The sequence below is a fragment of the Panthera leo genome, chromosome B1 (assembly GCF_018350215.1).
Source record: "Panthera leo isolate Ple1 chromosome B1, P.leo_Ple1_pat1.1, whole genome shotgun sequence".
NCBI classification, from domain to species: Eukaryota; Metazoa; Chordata; class Mammalia; order Carnivora; family Felidae; genus Panthera; species Panthera leo.
Window position 1 is genome coordinate 159,605,286 of NC_056682.1, and position 24,655 is coordinate 159,629,940.

Sequence of the window (24,655 nt, forward strand, 5' to 3'; positions counted from 1 at the left end):
TAAAAATTCTGTTATTGTAATTTCTCAGCCTGAGACTCCATCAAATAACTGATCAAGAGGGTTTCTATTCTATTTGTATGAAATAAATTACCTATTTCAACAAGTTAATAAACACTACAACGAAGCCCCCTATAAATTCATGTTAGTCAGAAGTGTAAAATCTAGGTTTAACAATGGAATACTTACAGAATCTTCTGATAATGAACGGCGGCAAAGATCTATAGGAAAAAAATGGTTTTAAAATTAACATTGCAGGGTAACTCCCATTCCTTTCACCATTCCAAAGGACAAGAATTAAATTCTTAGGAAGAAGATTTCAAGATAATTTTAATAATAAGCAAACTTGAACTTTATTTAAAAAAAAAAAAAAATTTTTTTTTAACGTTTTTATTTATTTTTGAGACAGAGAGAGACAGAACATGAATGGGGAGGGGCAGGGAGAGAGGGAGACACAGAATCAGAAGCAGGCTCCCGGCTCTGAGCCATCAGCCCAGAGCCCGATGCGGGGCTCGAACTCACGGACCATGAGATCGTGACCTGAGCCGAAGTCGGACGCTTAACCGACTGAGCCACCCAGGCGCCCCAAACTTGAACTTTATTATTACCATCAACTATGTCACATAAATATTATCAGTTTTCGTTATTCTAGCTCTCTGGCATTTTTCTTTCATTTGTAATCTCTAGGTTAAAAAAAAAAATTTTAGCCTGGGTGCCTCAATCGGTTAAGTGTCCAACTCTTGATTTCAGCTCAAGTCATGATCTCACGGTTGTGGAACAAGGCCCCAGGTTGGACTCTGCACTGACAGCATGGAGCCTGCCTGGAATTCTCTCTCTCCCTCTCTCTGTCCCTCCCCTGTGCACACATGTGCTTTCTTTCTCTCAAAATAAACATTCAAAAAAAAACAATAAAAAAATTTTAAGGGAATTAAAAAATATAAATGTAACAAATGTTGACTGCAAAAAACCAATGACAAAAAAGTATTAAAACAATGACAATAATTTCACCACCAAAAGAACCACTATTCGCATTTCAATTACTATTTTCTAAATGCAAATGCACAGCTACTGTTAAAATGAAACAGATACATTCTACATACTATTTTGAAACCCCCTTCCTCATCTAATAATATGTGGATATCTTCAGATTATAGTAAATATAGATCTACATTACCATGCAATCATTTAAAATAATAATAATCTATTTTGTGGTTATGGTAAAACTTAGCCAATCCTCTTATAGGACAGAAACTCATCATGCCTTAAATTTCTTTCTTATGACTACCCCTTCAATTAGCATTCATAAAAATACATATATGAACTTATCTAATTATTTTCTTAAAATAAATTTCATTTATCTAATTATTTGCTTTTAATTAATCTGATTATTTTCTTAAAATGAAATCCTTGGATCAAAGGGTAAGCAAATTTTAAAATCTGCTACATATCACCAAATTGCCCACTGCAAAGTTGGCACTACTTTATACTCAAATCTTCCATGTATAAGAATATCCTTTTCCCATACTACTGTCAATACTAGGTATAATCAAGAAATTATAATTCTCAAACATATACCTCGTTTCACCATTTTTTCCTCTACACCATTTACTGCAGTCCCTATATCACGTTTATAGCTTCCAGGGAAATATGTATTCAGAAGAAAAGTTTACATGTTCCAGGAGTTGAAACCAGACATAAGTTCTCTAATAGGCTATTTTTCTTTTTTTCTTAATTAAAAGCTTGTTCAGAGCATGTAAATGCTATATATGGAAACATGTTAAACGGAGTTAAGATGTGCTTGAATAGTGTCACCAATATGTACCCACACAGTCACACTAAATTATCATTATACTTGAGTACCAGTTTAATAATGATAACCAGTATTTATTGGATGTGTATGTTATATGCCACGTATTGCTATAAATACTTGACATGAACTCAATTTACATTTAATATTCATAGTAATTTATCAAAAAACCTCCTCAAAATTAAGGTCTGGTGTGGATGAAAATGGACAACTACTCTGGCTTAGGATTAGACAGAAATAAGGGAGAGATATGTCAAAATGCCAAGAGAAAAGCTAGATGAACTGTTTTTTTTTTTATGTTTATTTATTATTGAGACAGACAGAGTACGAGCAGGGGAGGGGCAGAGAGAGACAGAGACACAGAATTCGAAGCAGGCTCCAGGATCTGAACTGTCAGCAAAGAGCCCGACCTGGGGCTCAAACTCAGACTGTGAAATCATGAGCCAAAGTTGGACACTTAACCAACTGAGCCACCTAGGTGCCCCATAAAGCTAGATGAACTTTGAAAAACTCCCACTATATCAGTATTTCCATTTACAAACTTCACAAAAGTCGAGTACAATTTTTGGAAAGAACTATTTTAATAATAGTTATTTATTACAATTACACATAAATTTAATAAATTTCCAACCTTCAGCTTTTTGTAGGATTTTCATTGCCTGGCTCAGATGGCCTTGTCCTATCAGTGCACATGCAGCATTGTAGCATAGTTCATGTGTGCCTTCTTGGAGGCCCAAGTTCTCCTGCCGTGGAGCAAAATAAAAGTTAAACACTAGATAGGATTATTGTTTCATAGTTGTGTGGGTACACGGGGATACTCACTGGAACCACTTTTTCCCAATTGCTTTGTGCTGCAACAACTGCTGAAAGGTTTGTTTTTCTCTCCTCATCATAATCATCTTGGGAGTTTCGGACAAGATCTCTATACACTGCTAAGCATTCATCATAGCGTTCTAACCGGTATAGCTAGGGAGACAAATAGCAAGTAAAAAATCAGAGAGGAAGACAAATACAGTATTAAGTCTCAAACATCGTACAAATCCTTTTTGGAATCACTAAGTAGCAAACCTAATTTAGCATGTTATGGGCAATCAACAGTTTCCTTTATAACTTTTCAATTAGTTCTGTGTGCCACTAATACTTGCAAAGTTACTCGGCAATGAATCTCTACTATACTGCAGATTTGTAGGCATGATCCAAAAAGAAAAGTCATTGTATTTACCTCCTTCCTGAGGCTGGGTAAGTGCCTAAGTGGGCTGTAAAAGAAAACCTTTCCAAGGAAATCATCCTGCTACCTAGATCTGACTTACAATGAAAACATTTTCCCATCCATGAGTATTAAGCTCCCATAAATAAGAACAAAATTAGATGTTAACAAAAGGACTTAATACTTCCTAGGAGTTCACTTTATTTGATCTTCATTTTCTCTTTCCCAAAAATGAGCTAGTAAAGGGGTAATATATCAAGTACACAGAACATAATTCCTGCTTATTTCATTCAAGTTGTTCTCGAAGGGCAAGAAGAACTGCCACTCTGGGTAAATTAAATCAACCATGTCTGACAGAAATTGGTGCCCTTCATCAATCTCAAAATGCTGGAATTTACCCTAAATTTGCCCAGCTTACCTTAAAAGTTCTTTCTAAACCTACAATCCATGAACTTGTCCAAATCTTTCTCCAACCTATATGTATTGTTAAACTCCTACTATCTCTTGGGACAATACATTTAATACAACGTTATTTGCCCTTAATAACATTTTAAAAATCTTTAAGAGGATTTTGTTAAATCTAATAAAACATTTCTGTCCTCTCATCCTTAATAGCCCTATTTTTACATTCGGCTTAAACAGGTCTCAAAACCCTTTCAGAATAAGATATTTTAGGGATTTCATAAATTAGCTGAATTCATCCAGATTCTTATCCATCATAATTTATTTTAAACATATCCCCTGGCCTTCACCTTTCCAACTAAAAAATTATAATTTGATAGGATAGTTTTAAATTTTCTTTAATTTTCTAATTACCATGAAGAAGCCATTTACTCATAGAACAGTATATATGCAAAGGTTTGTGTGTGTGAAGATCAAGAGGGACTATACTGAAACCTCAAGAATTGGTTTGGTGGCAAGTTTTCAGGATGGGCTGGGGTTCCTCATCCCTGCTCCTTGCTACAGGTATAATCATGCTCACTTAGGATGAATGTCAACAGGTATTTTAAAGCAGTAATTACCACTTGTCCATAAAGCTCCTTTAGTTTGTCTGTCTGCTGATTGGCACTTTCTATGGTCTTCAAGGCATTCTCAATTCTGTTCAGCCTGTACTCACAATATGCCTTCTCAAAGGAAAGAGAATTACTGAAAAAGAAAAAAAAACCCAGTATCTGGTCATTAGTTAACACTGCAGAGCACCATATGTCAGACACTGCTGTAAGCACCTGATCTACATTAAGTCATTTAATACCATTAACAATGGATGAGAAAATTGACAACATTTAGTGTTGAAAAACGTCTGAAAAACAGTTCACAAATGGCAGAAAATACTACATCCATGTCCCTTGCCTCTCTTGCTTTCATGGATATTCTTATTAGAATTATTGGCCTTTTGAAACAAACAGTTAAGAATGAAATAATGCTCGCAGTTTGTGAGTTTGAGCCCCACATCAGGCTCACTACTGTCAGCCTGTCAGCGCAGACAGAGCCTGCTTCAGATCTTCTGTCCCCCTCATGTTCCTCCCCTGGTCGCGCTCTCCCAAAAAATAAATAAACATTTAAAAAAAGAGAGAATGAAATAATGAATCAGCTAAGTAACTAATTACTTTAGACAAAAAGACAATCTGAACACTATTTTAAATGGGTTATTATAGTAGTCTCTTAAATCTATTAATCAAATAGTAAATTCTATAAAGCTGCTTTAAATTTGTTCAAGAAGCAAATGAATAGCAAAGAAAAGGTAACTAAAATCTTAAAAGGACATAGTGCTTATAACCAAACAAATGGTAAAACACACAACAACAAAAATACTACTTATCTACATTGACTTAACTCAGCTACACTAATATGACAACCTGAAACTCATTTTGGAGTTTTAACCATAACCCATGAGGAAGAATATTTATGAAGAAATGACAATATCCTTTATTTACTTGCCTAAAAAACAGTATTTGAAAATTTCCCTACCTCACAAAATGGCCAAAACTCAAAAAAGATATTGAATTTTAGTATAAACATGTTTACTAGAAAGCAGAGTCCCCTTTATTTCCTCTTATATTTTTAATTAAGTTTTAAAATTAGTTTTCCATCTATCTACATGTATATAGTTAAAGAAAAAACAAACAAACCCAAAACCCAGAAAGGTATATATACACTAAGAGGTTTTATTCCAGGGCTATTCATATCTATCCTGTTCCCCTTTACCTCCTAGAAGTGATTACTTTAATTCACTGTTCTCCATCTAGTGTTTGTTTTTGTAAACTCAGGAAAATACACCTATAAATTCTTATATCCTCCTTTTCTTATATGAAAAGAAGTACACTAACTATACAGTTGACCTCTGAACAACACAGGTTGAACTGTATGAGTCTACTTATATGTGGATTTTTAAAAATAAATAGTATAGTACTTTAAGTGTGTTTTCTTATGACTTTCTTAATATCGTTTTCTTTCCTCTAACTTCCTTTACTGTACAAATATAGTATATAATACATATAACCTAAAAGTATGTGTTAATTGACTGTTTATGTCATCTGTTAGGCTTCCAGTCAATAATAAGCTATCAGTAACATTTTTGAGGAGTCTAAAGTAATACTCAAATTTTTGACTACATGGAGGGTTCGTGCCTGCATTGTTCAAGGGTACACTGTACACCGTTTTTAAATTTATAAACCAATATTTCATCAAAGAGTAAATATGCTGGGGACACCTGGGTAGCTCAGTCAGTTGAGCATCTAACTTTGGCTCAGGGCATGGCCTCACAGTTCGTGAGTTCAAGCCCCGCATTGGGCTTGCTGCAGTCAGCTCAGAGCTCGCTTCGGGACCTTTTATCCCTCCCCTGATCATAATCTCTCTCTTGAAAATGAATAAACATCAAAAAAAAAAAAAAAAAGGTAAATATGCTGCAAACTTTATTTCAATACACATTTCTTCTGGGGCTTAGGCATGACTATAAAGAAAATCAACTTGCAGTAACAATTTAGAATATGAGTTCACAGTTCATGAAATGAGAAATGAAAAAGATTAACAAAAATAACAACAAATGTTATACATTTTAAAGACTGCTAAAGAGCTCTAAAACTGAATGATCTTGGCCTAAAATCATGCTCACCTAAACCATTCTCAAAGGAGGTAGGCACGGAGGTCAGGCTAAGACTGCCATACTATCCTAAAGACTTCTACTTACACATCCTTACCCTAGAGGTTCTAGTTCTACCCATTCTGACTTTTTTTTTTTTAATTTTTTTTTATTTAAAAAAAAATTTTTTTTTTCATGTTTATTCATTTTTTTGAGAGACAGAGAGTACGAGCAGGGGAGGGGCACAGAGAGGAGACACAGAGTCCGAGGCAGGCTCCAGGCTGTGAGCTGTCAGCACAGAGCCTGATGCGGGGCCTGAACTCATAAACCATGAGATTATGACCTGAGCCGAAGTCAGCCGCTTAACCGACCGAGCCACCCAGGCGCCCCTGCCTTTTATTTTTTTTTAATTAAACTTCTAAGTTGTTCTCCTTATGTCCTCCAAGAAATCATTACATTTATGCCCCATATCCCTCAGCAGTTTACTTGTTTCTTAGTGGTTCAAAGAAAAAGGCTCCCTAGGGCACATGGGCAGCTCAGTCAGTTAAGCATCAGACTTTGACTCAGGTTATGACCTCAGGGTTCGTAAGTTCAAGCCCTGCATGGGGCTCTGCGCTGTCAGTGGAGAGCCTGCTTGAGATTCTTGCTCTCTCTGCCCATCCCACTCGCATTCTCTCTCTCAAAATAAATAAATAGACTTAAGAAAAAATACTTCCTAAGGCAGAAAAGAACAAAGATACTATTGCTCCTTCCAGTTTCAGAAATACTACTAGCAAACAGGGAGAAAAAAAAAAAAAAAAAAAAAAAAAGGAAAGAAAGAAAAGGTCAAAAATCACTGAATAGAGAAGAAAAACCATGGAAATAGTTAGAGTTACAGTAAACATATTTCTAATAACTGCACAAACAACTAACTGAATCACTTACTTGGCTAACACTTTAGTGTGAGTGTTGATGACATTCAAGGCTTCCTTGAAACTTCCATTTTGAATAAGGCATACCACTTTACAGTGTAGAGCAGTTACATCATCCTTGTTGATCTGCAGTACTAAGAAAAATTTTAGGAAAATAGTTTTAAAATCCATTCCCTTTTTACATTTTTACTAGATTTTCCCACCCACTGCCTCAAAAAGCAACATTTCCAATTTTACTGCAGCAACAATTAGTTGAAACATTAAAAAAAATGACTGATCATTTTTAACTTAAGAAGTGGCAATAAGGGGAGCACCTGGGTGGCTCAGTTAAGCGTGTAACTCTTGACTTTGGCTCAAGTCTATATCTCACGGTTTGGGAGTTCCAGCCCTGCACTGGGTTCTGTGCTGACAGCGCAGAGCCTGCTTGGAGCTGTGTCTCCCTCTCTCTCTGCCCTTGATCTCTTAAAAATAAATAAAAATAAAAAATATTTTAAAAAGAAGTGGCAATAAGGACAGTTATAATTTAGTAAGATTTTCAAGGAGACAGATTCCCAAGATGCATGTAGCAAAAAAAAAAAAAAAAAAAGAAAAAAGAAAAAAAATTAAGAAGCTATTTTCTCTGGCTTTTCCATCTTAGGACACAAGCTACATCTTACATATTTCATTAGTTCACAGAGAAAGTAAAAAAGTTCATGCAGAATTTGGCAGCAAATGACTTAGGCTTGAGTACAAGCTTGTCATTAATGTCTCGAGCTCTTGGGCAAATCATTTCACTGATAAATGTCAGTTTTCTGATCTGCAAAATGAGTACGAAAGTGTTACCCATTTACGAAATTATTAAGAAGATAAAATGAGAATATTTTAGAAAAATCTATAAGCTGTGAAGTACACAAATGCAACCTATTTTGCTAGCAATATTTCCAAAAACCATTCAAAATTTCCCTATTCATCTAAGATGACCAACCAAAAGGGGACAAGGAAGGACTTAGGGGCAAAGTTTCAAAGCTAAACAGCTGCTCAGTGTCAAAATGATCAGGATCACTCTCCTTGCCCCTGGGCAACAACAGGAACCTAATTCTGTGTAAAAATTAAAGAAAATTTTTACCAATTAAGAAAACATATATTGATAAATACACTGATAAACTTGATGATTAAATAATTCCTGCAAAATACTTACTATACTGCCACTGAATAGTATGGGTTGCAGGCCTAGCCAAAGGCTAACGTTAATTCAAAACAAGTTTTGTTCAAAACAAAACAGTTAATTCAAACAAGTTAACAAAACGTTAATTCAAAACAAATTCAAAACAACTCTAATCAATAGCCAGTTTCCTTAATGTCTGATCACCAGAAGTGCACTGGAGGCACAATCACTTCTTTTCACATTAACAATAGGATATTACAAATTATTTACACAATCTTGTATGCTACTGACATAATTTGTATGTTATTACTGCTTTAAACAACCAAACCATGTGCTGGCAATCACTTTCCAAATCTCCCAAATATAGGTTGCATCTTCAGTAAAGAATTTAGCATGACAGCATTACAAAGCCTGGCCATATTATAGTTACATAGTAAAGGATAAATGAATATAATACCTAAACCTCTCATGCAAGGCAACTGACTCGAAATTATCCGTTAGAGGGCAAAAAAAAAAAAAAACCGAGGCCAAACTTTTCTTCCGACGTTATTTCAAATGTTGGTGCTTTTACACACACATTTTCTGATCTGATGACACTGGAGAGAGAGTCTATCGATGGGGGTGAGAGGCCTAACATCCGTATCAGTCCTTTTCCCTCTCCCCTGAGTCTGTACAGCGTCCACCTGGTCAGCACTAGCTTCTAAACTACGTGTCCCTTACAGGTTCCTCCCTCCGCTGCGGTCCAAGAAAACAAGCTCCCTCAGCAATACTGTCTTGATCACTCCGCTAAAAGGAAAGAGAAAAGGTGGCGATGTGGGCTATTTGCGAATTAAGGAGTAAAAACGTTAAGAGTCAAATAAGAAAACGGTTGGGAAGAAACGCATGGAGCTGCGGTCCCTTTAAATTCCACCCTCACTTCCCGCGATGGGTAAAGAGGTAAGTACACGTGGCTCTCAGCAACCCAGAACCAAGGGCTGGTCACTGAGGGGCTGCGACCCAAGCCCGCCCAGTGTTCCGGCTCTTGCAGAGGGCGGCGGGGTCTCCCCTCCCCGCGTCTAATTGGAGGGGGTCGCGCGCGCCGGAAGGAGGCCGCGTCCTCCCTCCGGCCTGAGCTCGCCCCGGCGCCCGCCCCGACACTTACTCTTGTTGACGGTCTTAAGAGCGCGCGTGAAGTCACCGTTCTGGCCGTAACGGTTCACTTCACTCCAGAGGGCAGGCACCGAAACCCCCCCGCCGCCGCCGCTCGCCATCTTGAACGAGACACGGAGCTGGGCGGGCCGACCTCTACCCCGGAAGAGGATCTCTGAGGTGGCCAAGCGGAGGAGGAAGCTGGTAGTTGCTTAGCGTTTCGGAGTCGGAAGCACACTCATCCGTGAGTCAGCATCGGAGGCCGAGATCTTATAGGAATTTGCCTGGATACAGTCGATGCACCTTACCTGAAACCGGTCTGAAGAAACTAGGGTCGGACCACGGAAGTGGGTTCAGAACAGGTTCACCAAACAGTTTTGGTTCAAAGCAGTACGCGGTTCCGGGGCTACCGCTGCCGGCGAAGCAGCACCCTGGTCCCACGAGGCGGAGCTGAGTGACGGCCTACGGAAGATAAATAAAAGGTCTGTAGGGTGGTAATATACTAGCTAGAAACCATAGGAAGTCCTTTGAAGGAGAAGGGGGAGAGAGACGGTTCTCTTTGCTGCTGGATAATATTTCATAAAGGAATTGTACTTGAAAAGGATCTTGAAAGATTAGGAAAACCTGGGGTTGGGTCTGGGTAGAGGTCTGGCAGAGAAGCGAATATAAGGAAAGGCACAAAAGAAAAAAACAAAACTTCCAAGTACGAAGCACGTTTGATGAAAACCTCTTGGCTGCCCTTTGGGCTCCAGTTCAGGAACAGTCGGCAATAAGGCCAAAGGATAATGTGTTTTGGGGTGAGAATGCCTAGATTGAGTTCCTGGCTCTGCGACTCACTATAAATGCCTGTGAACAAGTTATGTATGAGTCCCAGTTTTCCTGACTGTAAGATAAGGAAAACATTATTCTAGGGATAAAAGATACTTCATGCACCTCAAGTAATACATAGATATAGACAGGTTTAGAGTTTTTGTAAGAACTTAAATACCAGGATGTATTTGAATGTCAGAACAGAGTACCTATTGAGTACTCTTGAGAATGACAGGACAGTGTATTGAACACCGCTGCAGACTGAAATGTTGTCAAAATCCTAACTCCTGCCACTTCACGTCTCTTCTCTTTCTCGTCATGCTGTTTTCATCTTTCAATATTTCTGTATCCTGGTTCCAGGTTAAAAAAAGTTACTTCTTTGGGGTGCCTGGGGGACCCAATTGGTAAAACGTGGGACTTTGGCTCAGGTTATGATCTCACAGTCCCTGAGTTCGAGCCCTGCATTGGGCTCTGTGGGCTCTGTGCTGACAGCTGTGAGCCTGGGATCTGCTTGGAATTCTGCACCTCCTCTTCGCTCTGCCCCTCCCCTGCTTACACTCTGTCTCTTTCAAAAATAAATTAACATTAAAAAAAATAGGGGCACTTGGGTGGCTCAGTTGGCTAGGCATCCGACTTTGGCTCAGGGCATGATCTTGTGGTTCATGAGTTCAAGCCCCACTTTGGCTCTGTGCTGACAGCTCGGAGCCTGGAGCCTGCACCAGATATTCTCTCTCTCTCCCTCTCTCTCTCTCTCTCTGCCCCTCCCCTGCTCGTGCTCTATCTCCCAAAAATAAATACTAAAAAAAAATTAAGGGCATCCTGGGTGGCTCAGTCGGTTAAGCGTCTGACTTTGCTCAGGTCATGATCTCGCATTCGTGGATTCCACACATTGGACTCTGTGCTGACAACTCCGAGCCTGGAGTCTGCTTTGGATGCTGTGTCTCGCTTTCTCTCCCTGCCCCCTCCCCTGCTCATGCTCTTTCAGAAAATAAATGTTAAAAAAAATTAAAAAAAATTTTTTTTTTTTTTAGTTACTTCTTTGACCTTGCAGACTAGGCAACATTCCTCATTACTCTCTAATGTAGCTCTTTGCTTCTGAACACCCATCATCTAAGGCCTATCTCTTTATATAGACTGTCATTTCCATGAGGCCAGGGGCCCTATTTACCCTTATTCACTGAAGTATCCTTAGGCTCTGGCACACTGCCTGGCACATAGTTGGTACTCAACTTTTTTAACTGAATGAGTTTTTGCTTATGTTAACCCCTAATCTGAGTTCCTTCAGGGCAGAAAGTATGTCCAGCTCATGGTTATGTCCATTGGTATTTGGCACATTTCATGTCTGGTCAATATAGCACAATGTAAAAGCAGCACTATTGGTCTAGTGAACTAGTTCAGGAGGATATAGTCTTTGTAAATTAGTAAAAATCATGGAAAGAGCTGTGGACTTTCAGTGACTGGAACTGTAACAGATTTTAAGCTAATTATGCCTAGATTTCATGGGGTTAGGCGAGTTTCAGATGACATCTGATATGCCCAAGATTTTGTGTGAACTTTTCTGAGAAAAGGTTTTGTAGCTCTCATCAGTCTCCAAAGGTGTTTTTTATACAACAGCCCCACCCACCAAAGGTTAAGAACCTTTGGTACCTTAGGGGTGATTCTCTAACTTCTTAGAACATTGACTTTGCAAAAGGGTTCACAATTTTGGTTTCTGCATCAGTCTGATCTCATATACTATGTAGGTTCCAGAAATTCCTCAGAATTCTATGAATTCCTAGGTTTCTGTTTCTTTTGTAATTTTAATGGGGTTTCATGGCAAACAGGATATAAATATATGGATTTTGTCTGCCATTTTTGAGGCAAGTCTTCCAAACCAGAGTGATATTTTAAAGCATTTATGTGATGCCATTCTCCTACCCTCAGGATGAAATCCAAAAGCCTATCATGTAAGGAAGGTCCTTTATAATACAGCTTGCTACCTCCCCAACCCACATAGGTCTTCTGTTACTCCCTAGTCCCGTTGCATGTTACACTCCTCTAACATTTGGTTATGTGTAGTTCCAGGTTGCCATACCTATGGGAATTTGCACATTTATCCATTTCAAATACTACTGAATGCTTCATATGTGCTGGTATTTGGCATTCTGCTACTAGTTGGCTAGGTATACAATTAACAACAAAAAGACAATCCAGTGTACTCATGGAATGTATTTTCTAATTGGGAGAGATATATACAATGTCCAGTGGTAATCAATTTAATGAAGAAAGTTAAGAGGGATTAAGAATAGTGTGGGGAGTTAAGAATCCTTCCTAAGAGTCCTTCCTTTTCACTCACAACATATACTTGTTCTTTAAATCCCCTCCTCCTTTGTGTGCTCAGAATCTCTGCTCCTTTTCTCCAGGTTAAGATGATGTAGTGCTTTGAAATTGTCCTTGGAAGACCCCAAGATTGAGGGCAGAAAATGGATCTTGTTCATTGTTGCATCTCCAGGATCTTGCACATAATCAGTACTCAAAACCTTATTTTCGCACTAATGGATTTAGCCATTTGTGATTCCTGAGCAACTTCCATATACAGTATCTTGTCATTTTATCCACTCTGTGAAGTAGGCAGAAAAGATTTTAGCCCGACTTTACAAATGAGAAGTGAAGCTCAAAGTGATGTGCCCAAGAAAATCCTTTTATTTCCATTCTATTTTCACTGTACCACAATGCTAGATGAACAACTCCATGCCAAGTAATTTGAGGTTGTGGTGAGTTAAATGCAAAAAAAGTGCCATTAAAACATTTTCACCGGCTTCCCAAGAACTGCTGGGCTGAAGATGGACTGTGGATAAGCCACATTATTATGCTAATTCCCTGCCCTTTCCCTTATTTTTAGAAATGAAATCAGCTGAACAGAATATTAAATTCAAGGTAATTAAAAAATAAATTCAAGGTAATTTTCATGGTGAATTTGTTTCACTCATCTACAATATGCCAAAGGAATGTTACATATTCATGTGTCAGGATATACTTTACATATGTTGACTCCTCTAATTCTGTTAACATTATGAGGGAGGTAGTATTAGTCTCATTTTACATTTGAAGCAGTTGAGGCGTTAACATTTAATTTACTGAAGGTCACATCATCCCTCACCTGGATAATAAATAGTCCCTTAACTTGCTTATCCACACACTAGCCAGAGAACTTTAAAAACATGTTAAATGTCATGTTATGCCCCTGCTCAAACCTTCCAGTGTTTTTTCCTTTCACACTTCAATGTGGCCTGCAGGCCCCAAGTGATCTAGCCTTTGCTTACAATCATCTTCCATTCTTACCTTTGCTCACCAGAGCTCCAGCAACAGTGGCATGTGTTTGCAGGTGGTCAAAAAGGCCAAGCTGTTTTACTTCCTGTTTAGTAAGTGATTTTCCCCACCTTTTTGCATGACTTGCTCTTGTACATCATTGCTCTGCTCTACTCAGAAGAGCCTTCCTCTTATTCCCAGCACTGTCCTATCACCTTGGTTAGTCTTCATATGCACTTATACTTTCCTAAGGCTACCTGATCTTTCATGGTTTGTAGTCCCCAATAAGATTTTTGTGACAGTGGGGGTCTTGTTTCTATTTACTGCTGCTTTCTTAGGGCTTAGAATTAAACCAGGCAAAACATGTATTTCATGAATAGATGAATTAATAAAGCTTCACACAAGAATTTATCTTTGTCTTTTATTTGGCTACAGTGTTTTCATTTCAGAAGGCATTAAAGCAACAGCAACTATAACATGATTTTATGATACAAAGTTTAAGTACTACATGACTTGGAGAAATTTTTCTTCTTTTTATGTTTACCTACAAGCCCACAGAAAGTACAAACACCTAAAGATGGCAAACCAGGTAAATTTGTGTAAGTTAATTTAGGTAACAGTTAAAAATACTTTCAAGTAAGAACTTTAGTACTAATGTAACAACACTACTGAAGATATATAGATATCTATCTATCTATCTATATAGATAAATAGATAGATAGATAGATAGATAGATAGATATATTTTCTATGAAGCTAGTAGTGAAGTGGATAATGACCATTAAAAATGGTCAGTCCTGGGCACCTGCGTGGCTCAGTTGGTTAAGCACCTGACGCTTGACTTCAGCTCAGGTCATGATCTTGCGGTTCCTGAGTTCAAGCTGCACACTGGGCTCTGTGCTGGAGCCTTGCGGAGCCTGCTTGGGATTCTGTCTCCCTCTGTGTCCCTCCACTGCTTGCTATCTCTTTACCAAATAAAAATTAAAAGAAAAAAAGAAAAAAAAAAAGGTCAGTTCTATCCACTAGTCTAAATATTTGAATATTTTTTCATGTACTACACAAAAACAGGTGAAGTTTTTGCTAGGTAGGGATAGAAGAGTTGAAACTACAGCCAATGACTATTCAGAAGCAACAAAGCCAAAGTTTAAAGATGTTGAAATTGTATCTTTTTAATTGTCCTTGTGAACATAAAAGAATGAAGCAGAACATGGTTTTTATAATTCTCCCATCTCTAGCAGACAGGCATAGCACATGGCAATGTGAGGAAGGAAATAAAGTATAAGATTCTATCCTCTCCTCTACTGGAGCTTCCAACCCAACAAAGAACTACTTGTAGCCATTGTAGCTAGAAGGGATTTGGAAAGGTTTCACAGAGCATGAAGATGAAGCTCTAGTAACTAACAAATTTTAATAACAGAATAGATTTTAATAGCTCATTCTAAGAACTTAAGGTTCTTAGAGATTAAAGATTAAGGTTTTTAATCTCATAGATTAAGTGACAGTTGAAAAATTATGGAAAGCGAGTTCCCTTGATGAGTTTCATTAGTAATTCTTAAACTACAGACCATGGATAGGCTTCAAGGGAACACCAAAAACCAATGAAATCTGTTGGTAAATTGTGTGTGCAATCTCTAATCTCTACGGGCAGAGTCAATGGCATTCATTTTCAAAGGAACCTAAACTGCAAAAGAGATTGTAAATTTATGTTGTAAGTCCTAGACAACTTCAAAACACTGAGAATGGAGACCTTCTAGATCAGCCTAATAATGCAGAATTTGACCTCCCCTTGAAGCTTTTGTACAGATGATGGGTAAACAGGGTTAATTAAAAACTTGGTAATAAGTGAGATGCTAATATAAGAAAAACATCAAGTATGAAATAACACTTCTGATTTGGAGCAGTGAGTGTAGCCAGAGTTAACAGGCTGGGTAGAAGATGAACTAAGTTTAAAGCATTCAGACAGAAATACAAGACTACAAACACAGCGCCAGCAATCAGTAATACTGGTTTTAGCTTAAGGAGTTACTCCAATGATTACTTATAAATAATGGAGAGACTGTGTAGGAAACATCAATACTTAAGGGGAAAGAATAATGTAAGAAAAACCTCAGGACTGAGGTTGGAGTATCTTGGTGTCTAGTCAAGAAAGAAGTGGCTTAGGTCAATCATACCCTGCCCCACAGAAACCAGGTAAAAGAAATGATATGAGATGATAGCTTGTTAACAGCTGAGAGGGAGATGAAAAGGTATAGACAGTATAAGCCCATTGCAAGGGTCTTATCCAGATTTGATCTGTAGCAGAGATCAATGTTTTTAAAGCAAGTTTATTTTGAGAGTGAGAAAGAAGGAGGGAGGGAGGGAGGGAAGGAAGATGGAGAATGAGTGGGGGAGGGGCAGAGTAAGAGAATCTTAAGCAGGCCCCCTCCCAGGGTTGAGCCTGATGCAGGGCTCAATCTCATGACTGAGTTCATGTCCCAACCTGAAATCAAGAGTCGGAGGCTAACGAACTAAGCCAGCCAGGCATCCCAGAGATTCTTAACATTTTTGAAGATGCAGGTCTTTTGGATAAAAACTATGGTTGCCCCATTTTTATAAATGTGAACATATATGTAAAATTTTACCTGGAAGTTTAAGGGGTTCATGGACATTCAGATTAAAGTTTAGTGATCTATAAAAAGTACTCAGGACTGCACAACCTAACAGTGACTTCCAAATATGGCTTACAGATTGATGATGAACTATAACACCTCTCAGTAACAACTGCTCTCTTAGAGGTGAATCTCACTGGGTACCCTGCTCAGACTTCCGTTGTAAGAAAGAAACTACTTAATGGTTATCAACTAGGAGATTCCAGTTTTCAAAAATGACATTAGGCTGAGGATTGTTAGTTTGGCTAAAACATGTATTATCAGAATTAAAAGAATTTTAGGATCACAGAGGCACCCATAATAGCTAAGTAAATCTTTCATTTGGAATGGCAAAGGTGATTCACACTATACTTTTTTTTTCCATGGGGAATTGCCCTAACACCCAGCAGAGAAGTTCTCAGAAAAGTCCCCTTTCCATGGCTTCCACAGTATCCCTTTATCTTACTTAGTCTTTCCTACCCCTAACACCCATCTCAGCTTTTCTTAAGAAAGCAAAAACAAAACAAAGCAGCATCTCTGTCTACAGCTAAATACACATCTATTCTGAGATACTGACTGCAAATAAAACAACATGCCCTTAGGATTTTGTAAAGATCATAATGTAAAAGAGGACTGACTATATTTTTCTCTTATCACTCTAAGATACAGGCATTTTAACTTTCTAAAACTTATGGGTTGAGATTCAGAAGGTCAAGTAGTAACTTTAGAGCTCGACAATAGGACATTATTAGCATTTAAGAAATATATCCGATTGTTATCTACCTAACAATGACCATACAATAGCTAAAGAGATTTTAAAAGTATTCTTACAGTAATTTCACTTCCTCTAAAGAAATGCTAATAATTATGTCCATATAGTCTACTAACCCATGAATCTAGAAAAGCATTTATTCACTAGTAAATTGTTTTCTCTGATTTAAAAAATTTTGATTTTTTTTTTCTGAAGCTAAACAAGAAATGTAGTTTTTCTCCTAAAAGCAAACAAACAAACAAAAAAAACCCCAAAACAATGATGTTCTTATAAATTGCCCTCTCGGATTTTCTTGTCAGCCTGTTTCAAGGAAATCCATGTGTTCAATGTATTTGCTCGCAGTTTGGCCCATACCAAATGGTTGTTTAATCCAAATATCTGAGCAGCAAACTGAGCTGATCCTTCTGGGGACAGTATGGTTGAACAGCCAAGACCTAATGGTTCAAAACGGAAAAGACAGAAAATTGAGCTGTCAATAATGAAAACACCATTAGTAAACTATTTTTTTAGAGTAATCTCTACACCCAACACGGGACTCAAACTCACGACCCTGAGATCAAGAGTCACATGTTCTACCAACTGAACCAACCAGGCCCCCCTAGTAAACTATTTTACACTCAGAGAAGTCCTGTTAACCAAAGACCATAAAAAGCTACTGTATCATCCTTGTCTAAAGTAGGATCTGCAGGAGTTTCTATCTCTACTACTAGAGTGGTAAAGTAGATTATAAGAGGATAATAATTTTGTACCATGAAAAGCTATTTTATATACAGTGTCTATCACTCTTTCACTGAATCCAACTATAAAGAAATGCACCTTTTCGAAAGTTATTTTCACATACAATAAACTTTTAAATCCCTGGTGAAAGACAACAGAAATAAAACAAAGATCAAGTAGACAGAAGCACCTGTTCTTAGACAAACTTGAAGTGTGTTAATCTTTTTGATAATTTTCTAGGTGCTACTTTTGTCTTTGCAATTGAACTATTCTAAATCTTTAAGCAATAACAAGTCCAAACAAAGAATAATTTTACCAAATATCAGGTTATAAGTAAATTCAATATTAACAAGATCTAAAAGACAGTATAGTAAGAAAGTAACTTCCTTGTGGGGGGCAAATGTTTGCTCAGGCAGAGTTTCTTGGGGTGGTACTACTACCTCTGTGTCACTCAAGTTAAGTACTAACTAGCTTATAGATCCCAAAGCTCCATTCCCTAATATTCTTGGAATTCATCAGGCTCTTTGACTTCCACTACCCCCAGTAAGAATAAAGTAAAAATCACACAATTTATTAGTTTGTATTAATAAACCAATTTGTGTAGCTCCATCACTTACTATGTGACAGCTGTCACGTTAATTTTAGTGTCCTTATCTATTAAGATGGGAATGATAACTAGTGGTTACCTTATGTGAGGATTCAACAAGTGAATACAGATAAAGTGCTTGAAGCAGTGCCTGGCATCTAGTACTCAATGAATGTCAACTGTTAGTAGTAGTAGTATTCTAGGCACAGGGTTCTACTCGAGTCTGAAATACCTGTGCCTATTGCTCAGGACTCCCTTTCTGATATCAGGAAAGCTTAACTACCAAAAATTAGGTTGTCTAGTGAGCATGCCATAAGAGAAAGAGTTTTCAGGATTTTACAAAGGCCACTGTAAAACTTTTCCCCAAAAGATTATCCCCAATTCTACTGACCAAAATGCACAAATCTTCGGATTCCCTCTCTCTCCTTGGACAGTACTAGATAAAAACTGACAAAGTTTTGCTTGTCACATTTCCCCTTTACTAAACTCCCTTGATAATACCTATACTATTCCCTAGCGTAAATTTAGTTAGACTTTCATTTATAGCCATACTAAATTTTTCACTAGAGTAGCTGATACAATCAGATATCTAGCTAAAGATCTAAAGATGGGTTAATCACAAAGTATATCCGTGAAACTGTATAAAAACAGCAGTAAATAGCTGAATGTTACACTAAAAGGTTTTTTCAATACATGTTTACTGACTATAGACCAAACATGTCCAGCTGTAAAAATATTTTTATTAATGGCATCCTATTTTTTATATTGAATTAACTAAAAATGATCTGCCAAAGCTTTAAAAAAATTAAAAATAAAAACAGCAGTAAAGGAAATAAAATAGACATAAACATATAAGAACGGGGAGATACAGCAATAACATTTGGCCAGCTGAAAAGGAAACGGAGTGGTAACTAACTTAGTAAAATAGGAAAATTTTATCCTAAACTGGAAGCAGGGAAAAAGGAAAAGCAATGTGACCAACATTAAAAAACCCATGCAAAGGCTGTAGAATTAGTGGCACCAGATACCTCTGAAGGGAGAAGTGGAGGTGAAAAATGAGCCCCCCCCCCGCTGGAAAAAAAGACTGGCTGAAAGTCGAGAAGCAGTTAGGCCATTAGTTCCCTTGCCCCATTCAATGTACGTGAGCAATTGCCCCTTCAGCACCATAGTGCAATCTTTACTTTTTTTGAAGGTAAAACAGACTTTGGTCCAGACTTCTGTGGACTGGAGGGCACCAGGTACAATTGAGGCAAGAAATGCTACAGTGAAAACAGGGGATTTAGTTTATATACATGTTAAAATCATCAAATTCCAGAATGCTGGCAGCAAGGTTTATTCCTCCAGGTAGAGGAGACTGAGAATAGAAAGATTCTTTGGGTAATTCTGGTCACACATGAGAAAAGATGAAGTGACACTGATGTGAGGGGTTATTCAAAGACAACCCTTCCAGATCACCCCACAGTGGAACCCACTTTTGACAAGTGCCATCCACTTGCACAGACCTTCCCACTGGTCTTTTCTAACACTGCACTCTACAGCCAAGGATTACCAGACACCAGATAGGTGAGAAAAGGAACTAATGTGAAAGAAACTATAATAATTTCAGAGAGATAAAAAAATGTTATTGCAAAGATTAAAAAAAAAAGGATGGGGGAGGGGGAAGACCAGAGAACAAAAAACAGCTCTAAGAAATTAAAAATTCCGTATCTAGAATGAAAAACTCAATAGAAGGGCTGGAATATAAAGTTAAGGGAATATTCCAGAAAGTACAGCAATAAGAGACAGAAAAACTAGAAATCAGAATGGTTCAAATTTGAGTAATAAATCCAAAAATGAGAAAAGAGGGAAAATGGAGGGGGAAGGAAATTATTAGTTAATTGAAGAAAATTTCCCAGACTAAAGAATCAGCATTCCAGATTTTCTTTCTTAATGTTTATTTTTGAGAGAGAGAGACAGAGACATAGTGTGAGCTGGGGAAGGGGCAGAGAGAGGGAGACACAGAATCTGAAGCAGGCTCCAGGCTCTGAGCCATCAGCATAGAGCCTGACGCCAGGCTCGAACTCACAAGCTGTGAGATCGTGAGCGAGCCAAAGTCGGACGCTTAACTGCCTGAGCCACCCAGGTGCCCCTCAGCATTTCAGATTAAAAGAGCCCACTGAAAGCCCAAGATGAAAATACTCAAGACACACCTTTGCAAAACTTAAGAAACCAAATTCATAAACAACTTAGAATCGGAATGGTGGAAAGGTGCCAGAGTTCTCAATAACTCTATATAAGACAATGGAGTAATGTTTTCAAAATTCTGAAGGAAAATAATTTTCAACCCCAGATTCCATTACTAAATTGTGGAGTATGAGGCTATGCTAAAACATATGTTATAGATATGAGGTGTCAAAAAAGTTTACCAACTGTACTCCTTCCTCAGGGAGTTAACTAAGAATGCTCTCTGACAAATTAGGAGTAAACAGAGAAAGGGGAAGACACATGACCTAGGAAACAGAAGATCTAAGACTAGAGAAAGGCAAAATGCATGTCCAGGTAAAGAGAGATCCTAAGACCATAGCAGGTGGCACAAAAACAGACACATAGACCAATGGTATAGAATAGAAACCCCAGAACTAGACCCACAAACGTATGGCCAACTAATCTTTGACAAAGCAGGAAAGAATATCCAATGGAAAAAAGACAGTCTCTTTAACAAATGGTGCTGGGAGAACTGGACAGCAACATGCAGAAGGTTGAAACTAGACCACTTTCTCACACCATTCACAAAAATAAACTCAAAATGGATAAAGGACCTGAATGTGAGACAGGAAACCATCAAAACCCTAGAGGAGAAAGCAGGAAAAGACCTCTGACCTCAGCCGTAGCAATTTCTTACTTGACACATCCCCAAAGGCAAGGGAATTAAAAGCAAAAATGAACTACTGGGACCTTATGAAGAGAAAAAGCTTCTGCACAGCAAAGGAAACAACCAACAAAACTAAAAGGCAACCAACAGAATGGGAAAAAATATTTGCAAATGACATATCGGACAAAGGGCTAATATCCAAAATCTATAAAGAGCTAACCAAACTCCACACCCGAAAAACAAATAATCCAATGAAGAAATGGGCAGAAAACATGAATAGACACTTCTCTAAAGAAGACATCCAGATGGCCAACAGGCACGTGAAAAGATGCTCAACGTCGCTCCTCATCAGGGAAATACAAATCAATACCACACTCAGATATCACCTCACGCCAGTCAGAGTGGCCAAAATGAACAAATCAGGAGACTATAGATGCTGGAGAGGATGTGGAGAAACGGGAACCCTCTTACACTGTTGGTGGGAATGCAAACTGGTGCAGCCACTCTGGAAAACAGTGTGGAGGTTCCTCAGAAAATTAAAAATAGACCTACCCTATGACCCAGCAATAGCACTGCTAGGAATTTACCCAAGGGATACAGGAGTACTGATGCATAGGGGCACTTGTACCCCAATGTTTATAGCAGCACTCTCAACAATAGCCAAATTATGGAAAGAGCCTAAATGTCCATCAACTGATGAATGGATAAAGAAATTGTGGTTTATATACACAATGGAGTACTATGTGGCAATGAGAAAGAATGAAATATGGCCCTTTGTAGCAACGTGGATGGAACTGGAGAGTGTGATGCTAAGTGAAATAAGCCATACAGAGAAAGACAGATACCACATGGTTTCACTCTTATGTGGATCCTGAGAAACTTCACAGAAACCCATGGGGGAGGGGAAGGAAAAAAAAAAAAAAGAGGTTAGAGTGGGAGAGAGCCAAAGCATAAGAGACTCTTAAAAACTGAGAACAAACTGAGGGTTGATGGGGGGTGGGAGGGAGGGGAGGGTGGGTGATGAGTATTGAGGAGGGCACATTTTGGGATGGGCACTAGGTGTTGTATGGAAACCAATTCGACAATAAACTTCATATATTGGAAAAAAAAAAAAAAAAAAAAGACAATAGCAGGACAAGTAGGCCTAGAGAGAAGCCAGTCCATACTGGAACAGGTTGGAGGGCTCAAGCACTTAACATATTTAACATACCAAGAGCAGATTTACACAACTCTGAAAAAGTTTGGGGCTTAAGTAACAAGCAAATCAACTCTTACTGAAACAATACTGACTCCTAGGACTTGCAGATCAGATCATTATCTTGGACTACGATAAAACTACCACAATATATTACTCATGAGATTCTGCTCAGACAATTGATAAACTTCCTTATATGTTATTTATTCTGGCCCCTAATTTATAGAAATAAAATTTCATTTCCTCTACAGAAGTAACAATCACATTTACCTTAAAAAACTCCATACCACGAATGATGTATTCTTGGGGGGAAAAAAAACAAATCTGAACATAATCTAACTATAGATCTCACCACCAGTTTATAGAAAATACAGGGGATGGAAAAGCATGTTAAACATCCAGAAATGTAATTAGCCAAATCCAAAATGTTAAATATTCTATAGAATAAATGAAAAAAAGGAGGAGAATTAAAAGACTTTAAGAGGGAGATCAACTAAATGCACTGTAAGGACTGTGTTAGATCCAGATTTGAACAAATCAACTGTAAAAACAAATGAGATGATCAGAAAAGCTTGAACACTAACTGAAAATTAGAGGATTTTAAGAAATTATCACTAATTTTTCTTATTATGAATATGGTATCATGATTATGATTTAAAAACTAAAGTTCTTATTGCTTAGAGAAGCATACTTAAGTATAAAATGCTGTTATCTAAGATCTGCTTGAAAATAATCCAGCAGGGAAGGGCTACATGTGTAACAAGATGTTAAATGATGAAGCTGAGTAATAGGTATATGAGATTTCATTATGTTATTCTCTCTACTATTTTGTGTGTTCCAAATTTTTTAACAGTTTTAAAGATTTAATGCATCTTACCACTGGGTAGTCGAAGAGAAGACCACACATCCTGAGCTCCCCAGTCTGGAGTGAGTGGAGGACAGTTGATCACTGGGTATGCAGTGTTACCAGACATCACTGGTCCTAAACCATTGCTTCTGCCTGCCACTGCCACAAATACAGTAGGAATGCCATCCCCTAGGGAAATTACACACATGTAATTGAAAGGAGGTTTTAAGATAGGTGAAAACAAAATGTCTATGTGCCTTAACTCCTTCAGTTCCTTTATTAGCAGTCTCCACAAAAAGCAAAATAAGACACTATTATTACATATACATTCAAAATATGTATTTCACTCTGCTACCTATTATATCTCAAGTAACAAAACAGGGAGAGCGGTTTGGCCATCTTTGAGATATATAGTATAAAGGGAGTACTAGAGTGTGTGAGGGAATAGCTCAAAGGCCCCTTCTACTATGGCTGCTTAGGCTCACTGGAACAAAGAGTGACATTACGCCAACTAGGGTCTATCCTGGTATCCTTCAACCAACAGGGTATAGGAAGACCTCATTAACAGAGACTAGAGGTTCAGGGGCACATGAGTAAAGGCAGACAGATTCAGTAATATAGTACCCAAATATTTAAGTCTCTTCAATATACTTTCTAACATATCCCTTCAACATTTCATTCTCTGATAAATTTATAAGTTATTCCTTTGTTTCTTAACACAGATTCCTAACCTGAAATCTAAAAATTTTATGTATTTACATTTTTCTGGATAAAGAGTTCAGGCTTTCATTAGCTTAACAAACAGGTCTAGAAACTATCCCAGTCCCCCGGCCCCCAAAACTTAATAACTATGCTCCTATAACAACTACCTTGAGAAAGAATACTCAAATCAACATTTTTCCCAGTTTAGAAACATTTGGTCAGGTGTATGAGACTCCATTATTTTAGATCAATACTATCACATCAAGCCATTTCTTTTACATACTAAATTCTAAAATTATTCCTTGGGGCACCTGGGTGGCTCAGTCGGTTAAGTATCCGACTCCTGGTTTTAGCTCACGATTCGTGAGATTGAGCCTTGTGTCGGGCTCCACGCTGACTGTGCAGAATCTGCTTGGGATTCTCTCTCTCCCCCTCTCTTTGCCCCTCCCCTGCCCACTCTGTCTCTCTCAAAAATAAATAAATAAACTTAAAAAAATAAAAAAAAATAACAAAAATTAAAAAATTAAAATTCTTCCTTAATTTTATGTTTAACCGCCTCCTAGGAAAGGCTGTCCATTAAAAATACTTGAGAGGCTCTGCTACTTCAACTTCAGTCCTCCCAAAATTGATATGGGGCCTATTTTCTGTTGGAGCATATCAGAAACAATACTTGAGGGGCTTCTTATTAAAGACCTAACTTTTATTTTCCTTCCATATTGCATTTTCTTTTTTCGAGGAGGGGGCTCTACTCCTTCATTTACTTATTTTTAACATTTAAAAAATAACTGAACGTTGTTGGCACACAGTGTTGCATTAGTTTTAGGTGTGCCCATGTTGCATTTTCAAATCTTTCTCCTTGAGCCATTCTTTTCTAAGTGTCTTCTTTGGAAGTGCATATCATGAAAGCCTAGACTACCATATTTTTCTTCTTGGATACATGGCATAGCTCTTCTTCAGCATTATTAGTCTAAGCATAAAATTTTTAGCA

General features: G+C 37.8%; 3 protein-coding genes across 7 annotated transcripts in view; 1 reads left to right on the forward strand and 2 right to left on the reverse strand.

Annotated features, from left to right (window-relative positions):
- SRP72 (signal recognition particle 72) overlaps positions 1–9,437 on the reverse strand; it is a 29,488-nt gene extending 20,051 nt beyond the window's left edge. Inside the window, exons 1-6 of one of the 2 annotated variants that reach the window (XM_042936305.1) lie at positions 9,287–9,437; positions 7,015–7,135; positions 4,034–4,157; positions 2,627–2,770; positions 2,436–2,547; positions 187–218 (exon numbers count right to left, since the gene is read on the reverse strand). In XM_042936305.1, coding sequence (XP_042792239.1) covers positions 187–218; positions 2,436–2,547; positions 2,627–2,770; positions 4,034–4,157; positions 7,015–7,135; positions 9,287–9,395 — 642 coding nt within the window. In that variant the 5' untranslated portion in view covers positions 9,396–9,437. Of the gene's footprint in view, positions 1–186; positions 219–2,435; positions 2,548–2,626; positions 2,771–4,033; positions 4,158–7,014; positions 7,136–8,602; positions 9,250–9,286 lie in introns of those variants that run through there. The other variant, XM_042936306.1, reaches the window with a different exon arrangement.
- Positions 9,371–24,655, forward strand: part of PPAT (phosphoribosyl pyrophosphate amidotransferase) — a 68,040-nt gene continuing 52,755 nt past the window's right edge. Inside the window, exon 1 of the mRNA XM_042936308.1 lies at positions 9,371–9,755. The gene's annotated coding sequence lies outside the window, so the exon portion shown is untranslated. The remainder of the gene's footprint in view (positions 9,756–24,655) is intronic.
- PAICS (phosphoribosylaminoimidazole carboxylase and phosphoribosylaminoimidazolesuccinocarboxamide synthase) overlaps positions 15,848–24,655 on the reverse strand; it is a 49,565-nt gene continuing 40,757 nt past the window's right edge. For all 4 annotated transcript variants that reach the window (XM_042936313.1, XM_042936311.1, XM_042936310.1 and 1 more), the window contains 2 exons: positions 22,996–23,154; positions 15,848–17,203 (listed from right to left, as the gene is read on the reverse strand). In XM_042936313.1, coding sequence (XP_042792247.1) covers positions 17,037–17,203; positions 22,996–23,154 — 326 coding nt within the window. In that variant the 3' untranslated portion in view covers positions 15,848–17,036. The remainder of the gene's footprint in view (positions 17,204–22,995; positions 23,155–24,655) is intronic.